This window comes from Castor canadensis, chromosome 16, assembly GCF_047511655.1.
Source record: "Castor canadensis chromosome 16, mCasCan1.hap1v2, whole genome shotgun sequence".
Taxonomy (NCBI): Eukaryota; Metazoa; Chordata; class Mammalia; order Rodentia; family Castoridae; genus Castor; species Castor canadensis.
The window spans coordinates 39313650-39319649 of record NC_133401.1 but is presented as its reverse complement, the minus strand read 5'-3'; the positions used below and the strand labels follow the sequence as shown (position 1 = coordinate 39319649).

The 6000-nt window shown below is 41.5% G+C and overlaps 1 protein-coding gene and 1 non-coding gene across 2 annotated transcripts in view; both read right to left on the bottom strand.

Annotated features, from left to right (window-relative positions):
- Positions 1-1600: 1600 nt before the first annotated feature.
- The window catches only part of Nsg2 (neuronal vesicle trafficking associated 2), a 55837-nt gene continuing 51437 nt past the window's right edge, over positions 1601-6000 (bottom strand). The window contains exon 5 of the mRNA XM_020183635.2: positions 1601-1908. Coding sequence (XP_020039224.1) covers positions 1717-1908 — 192 coding nt within the window. The 3' untranslated portion in view covers positions 1601-1716. The remainder of the gene's footprint in view (positions 1909-6000) is intronic.
- Trnat-agu (transfer RNA threonine (anticodon AGU)) lies at positions 2780-2852 on the bottom strand. The gene has a single exon. It is a non-coding gene; the product is annotated as a tRNA-Thr (tRNA).

Here is a 6000-nt window from a genome sequence, read left to right as displayed (position 1 = left end):
CAGGGCTTGCCTCCTCTGGGACCCCTATCCCTAGCCTCTTCCCCCGAGGCTCACTGAGCAGAAGATAAAGAAATTTGCAAAGGAAGGTCAAGACTCTCAGACACATCTATCTTTATTTGTTTCCTGTCAGAAAATTCAAGAATTACACCAAAAACTACTTCAGCCTCTGCTACCTACTGACAAAAATACACCACAAAATTATAAAGCGCTCAGCGGTTTGGCTAGGGACAATTTGTTATTCCGCTTCAGATGACGAATGAATTTACAGGTGACTCAAGGTGATGGGAGGGCGGGGTGGAGGGAGGAAAATTCAGATGAGATTTGGCAGGATAGTTTAAGCTATTCTAGTCTTGTTACCCAGCTGTTGTATACAATGATTTCTGCAACACAGCAAGCCACACACACACAAAATACCCTTTAAATGGTCTGTTGGAGACTCATGGGGAAAGAGTGACACATCTCAAATAAGCAATTCTCCCAGTCATTTTGGGCCCTGTTGGGCCTGGAGCCAGCACTCTACAAAATGTACCTCCTTAAACATTAGTGAAAGGAAGAGGGCACCCAATAGGGTTCCATGGACTGGGAGGCCTGGTCAGTACTGGATGCTGCCCCCTGTTCAGAAACTTCTAGAACTTGATTGGACATCTGTCCCCTGTCAACACAATGAAGTGGGCAAAAAACAGTCATCTTTTTCAGTTTCCTTTAGAAATGACTTGACATTGTGGCAGCCCCAATCTCAAAATCTCCTCCTGGCTGTCACTTGAGATTCCTGGTTAGAATCTAATTATTGTTACTGCTGATGTTAGCACTTTGGGAAACAGCAAATAAAAATTTTAAACTCGGGTGCCTGTGCTTCTAGTTTAGCCAAACGTTACATGCCTAATTTGTGTCTTCCTTCTTCTCACAGTGTCTCCTCCCTTCTCTTCCTCTATTCCTGCTGACTCGTAAACATTGGCAATATACAAGTGGCAATCTAAATACAAGAAAAAGACAAAGGAAACCTGCCCATATCTCAGTGTTTGCTGATACAAAACACACACCATCAGTGAGCACTTAAAGGCCAGGCCTTATGGGTTGCCCAGGATGGACATCCATGCAAAGTTTGTGCTCACCTTGCAAAGTGTACTACGGCCAGTACTCTTACTGTGGTATGTACATTCTAGGCTTAGAAATGCCAAAATCAACCCTGCTCTCCAACTTGACCATTCTTGCCTTCCCATACTCCTGTCCGGCAGACCAGAGGCAAACCAAACAGCCCCAGCCTGTGTCATGCACATATTCTGAAACCCACATCAAAGCTATAATTTTTCATCTAAGAAGGTTGTGCTCTTTACTGCCCTGCAGCATCTTCCATGTCATGCTTTTTTTTAATTCATTGTCTTTGTGTCTTTCCTTTTCTGTTTGTAAATTTTCCTAACAAAGAATAAGCAGTGGCTTTGAAAATATCTTACATGGGAACAATCAACACGAAACATGCCTTTGTACATGAGCCTGACTTGGGGACGAATCAACAATACCAAGGGACAAAAAGAAATATCGATTCAGACAACTCCAGTGCACAATATTTTCGGAGAGTGCCACCCCCCCACCCCACCCTCTCCCACCCCCACCCCCATCCCAGGAGTACAGTGTTGTCTTGTAACTCAAGATTGGCTTAGCCAATGGGGGGGTTCCTCTCTCCACCGTCATCACCCCCATTCCGGCTGGAGTAGGCCTCTAATGGCCCTGGGTCTTGGGTGGCTTGGGCTCATGGATGACAGCAGCTGCTGACAGCCATGGCCCGATGGCCCGGGCGGTGCTCTGCTTGGCCACACTGTAGTGGCTGATAACTGTGTAGAAGCGGCTTCTGGAGTTGGGGTCCTGGGATGAGTAGTAAGCATCCAGGGAGGCTGGGATACAGCGCTTGTGCTGGGGAAGAAAGAGACAGAGTTAGGAGTGGTTTTGCAGGCTTCTTCTATCCCATTCAGGAGCCCCGGCCTGATTAAGCAATCAGTCATACAGCAGGTGACAGTAACCCCTGGACCTGGCACACACCAGGCCTTCCCTAACACCATCACCATCATCAAAGCAGCCACTGAGAAGTCAGAAGTGGTGCTGATACTGATGTAAGATCAGCCTCATCTGTGTATTGACTGTACGACAATGATGGCACCTGCCAGACCGCCTTATCTGATCACCAACTGCTTGTCTGGGTCATTGCCCAGGGTAAGTGGCTCTTTATTTTATTTCCTTGATTTTATACATGCGTTTCTCTCCTTGTATCAAAAGTCTTGCTTCCTAACAAATTCATATAATTATGAATTGGCATTCCTACAATATAGAGAGAGACTAGGCACAAAATAATACTAATATTACTGCCCAGAATCATACTGATGACTTTGATATTTCTCTGCAGCTCTCTGTGTCTTTGGAATACAAATAGTCCTGTACTTATGAGGGTCTGACTTGGGAATTTTTTACTTTATAATGGTACAAAAGTTTATCTGTACAACCATTCTGGTTTTTTTTTCATGTTCAGTACAGCGTTCAATAAATAACATGAGCTATTCAATACTTTATATAAGGTAGAGTTTGTGCTAGACAATTTTGCCCAACTGTAGGATAATGTTAGGTTCTGAGCACAATGAAGCCAGGCTAGACTAAGCAATGATGTTTGGCAGGTTAGATGTATTACATGCATTTTTGACTTAGGGTGTTTCTTACTTAGAGTAGATTTTTCATGTCCTAATGTCATCATAGGTTGAGGAGCATATATATCTTCCACTAAAGATTTTCTCTTTGGTGGCACTGGGGTTTGAATTCAGGGCCTCATGCTTACTAGGCATATGCTCTACCACTTGAGCCATGCCTCCAGCCCTCCACCAAGGATGTACAGTCCTATCCTGTATTCTACAGTCATTTGAAATACTTACGTTCTTTGTGAGTTTATGTCCTCTACTTAATATGGAGTTAGTTTCTTTGTTTATATTGTTTTTAATTTTCAGGGTTTATATCTTTCTTATTTATTCTTAAGCGATATATAGAGGGAAGCCTTGCTTCCATCCTTGCCCCTTCCACTTTGCTCCCTCCCTTCCCTTTGAATATCCACTTTGTATTATTTTTAAAACAATTCTCCCTCTAGAATTTCTTTCTGAGAAGATAAGCAAATGCCTTTCACCTGCCCTTTTCTCATGTACAGGGAGACTCTTCCTTCCTTCATTTCCCCATATCAACTTAAATGTCCCACACTGTCCTCTCTGATGGTCCCAGTTGGATCACATTCCATTGTGTGGACATGGATGGTTCACTCCACTGTAGCTTTCCCAGCCTCTCGGAACAGAGCATAATCTTAGGAAGTCAAGCAGCAGAACCAAAAGGAATGTTTTCAAGTTGGAATATCACTACTTGTTCCTTCCACTTTGGAAGGTCACAATAGTTGGGTTTTCTTGGGTAATTCCACTAACTAAATACTCTTAACTCCACTTTCTTCAAACATAAAATGGAGACAATAAAACTTATTTCTCAGAAAGGTTGTGTGGTTTAATTGAGATATTGCTGATGTCTATGAAGGCCTGACATATGATAAATATACTCAAAAATTATAATTATGATTACTAACATTTTCACCTGTGTCCTTTCTAAAACAGACTCTGACTTTATTGCAGCTAACATGTGCTGAGAATCCTTAATCTAGGAGGTTTTTTGCTAACCAATTTGACTAAATTTCTCTCCTTAAGATCTCACAAAAATCCTTTAGGCAGACATTATCAGTGCCTATTTTATATTGCTTTTATTAGCATACATTAATTTTACCAGGAGGTTTCATTATGATAATTTTATAGATGTTAAAGTATACCTCTTTTATATTCCATTTACCACCTTTTTGTAACTTACTTAGATCTTCTTTAGCCCCCAATACCCTCTCCTGTTCTCCCCCCACCACACTGATTCCCCCAGACAGTCTCCATTTTACATTCAGCTTCTGTTATGCTCGTGATCATCACCATCTTAAATCTAGATTTCACATATGAGCAAAAACATGCCATATTTGGCTTTCTGAGCTTAACATGATGACCTCCAGTTCCATCCTCTATCCTTCACCTCCCACTTTTCAGGCAAGGGAACTGAGGCTCACAAAGTGAAGAGGTCCACCACTCAGTACTTTAAAAGAAGTAGCACAATTAAAGTGAGCATGCGTGGGGAGAAGAGTAGGGGCCCAGATGCAGACTAGAGGAGAGAAACTCAGAAACACCATCACCCTGTCTTCACACCCCTTTGGGACATTGTGGAGTAAAGAATTAGCCATCAAGCCACGAAGACTTGTGCCAAGCAGAGGTTTCAGAGATGGACAAGTCAGTATCAAATGACAGTGAGTTTCACTCATTGCTGACATGCTATCCAAAGCTGGGTCACTTCCTGACCCAAGACAGTGCCATCTCGGGAGGGGAACCTCCTGCCTGTTTGAGGCTAAGTCCTTTAGGAAAACTTCTTCCCAGACATATATTACATTCAAAACTGTCTGTAGGGAATTGTGATGCCTCCAGCATTGCTCTTTTTGCTCAGTATTGCCTTGGCTATTTGAGGTCTGTTGTGTTTCCAAATGAACTTAGTATAGATTTTTCAATCTCTGTGGGGAATGTCATGGGGATTGTGATGGGGATTGCGTTGAACATGTAGACTGCTTTTGGGAGTAGAGCCATTTCACGATATTATTATGCCACTCCATGAACACAGGACATCTTTCCATCTTCTGTAGTCTTCCTCAATTTCTTTTCTCAATAGTTTTGTTTTTATTGTAGAAGTCTTTAGCTTCTTTTGTTAACTTTATTCCCAGGTATTTTTTTGACACTATTGTAAATGGAATTGTTTTCCTATATTCCTTCTCAGTGTGTTCATTATTGGTGTATAGAGAGGCTACTGATTTTTATAAATTGATTTTGTGTCCTACTGCTTTGCTGAAGGTATTTATGGTATCTAGGAGTTTTTGGTGGAGTTTTCTGGGTCTTTTAGGAATAAAATCATGTCATGTACAAACAGGCATAGTTTGACTTTTCCCTTTCCTATCTAAATTCCTTTTATTTCTTCTTCTTCCTGTCTTACTGCTCTGGCTAGGAGTTAAGTAAAGCTAATCGAGTTCAAAAAGCCAAAGGCCACATGTTTTCTCTCATATGTGGAATATAGACCCAGTACAAATACAAACAAATATTATATATTCATAGAAATATACACAGAGCATGTACCCAAAGTGGGACTGGTAAAGGAATTCAAGATAGGAGGAAAAGAAGAAAGAAAGATCACAAATAATAATGAAGTACATCATATCTGTGTAAGAACAAGACACAGGAAAACACGCTGAAAACTGTTAAACAACACAGGATAAGGATGGTGGAGTGGGTCAAGTGGTAAGAGTGTCTACCTAGCAAGCACGAAGCCCTGAGTTCAATCCCCAGTGCCACCAAAAAGAAAAAAGGAAGGAAGAAAGGAAGGGAGGGAGGGGAGGGAAGAGAAGGGAGGGAGGGGAAGGAAGGGGAGGAAAAGAAAGGGGAGGGGAGGGGAGGGGAGGGAAGGGGAGGAAGAAAAAAAGGTATAATACCAAGGCAAAGGAAAGGAAAAGAAGGAAGGAAGGAAGAGGAAAGAAGAGAAAGGAAAGAAGGAAGAGAAAGAAAGAAAGAGAAAAAGAAAGAAAGAAAAAATAAGCAACAAAGGACAAGAATGAAAAACCATCATGATGAGGGGAAGACACTGTCAATGTACTTTCTATATAAGAATGAATATAGAAATTTTAAATCTGCTGAATTCTCCCTAAAAAGGGAACTAAGGTAGAAAGGAGAAAAATGGAAGGGATGAACCAATTCGGGTAACAGTACATATATACATGGGAAATGTCATAATGAAACTCTCTGTTTAGATACCTTAAACAAAAATGTCTTTTTTTTTTAATGGAGGACAGGAAGGTGAAACAGGTCCTGTCTGGGGAGTTGATTCCAGTGGGCAGGGGAGGATATAAAGAAAGGGTGTAGG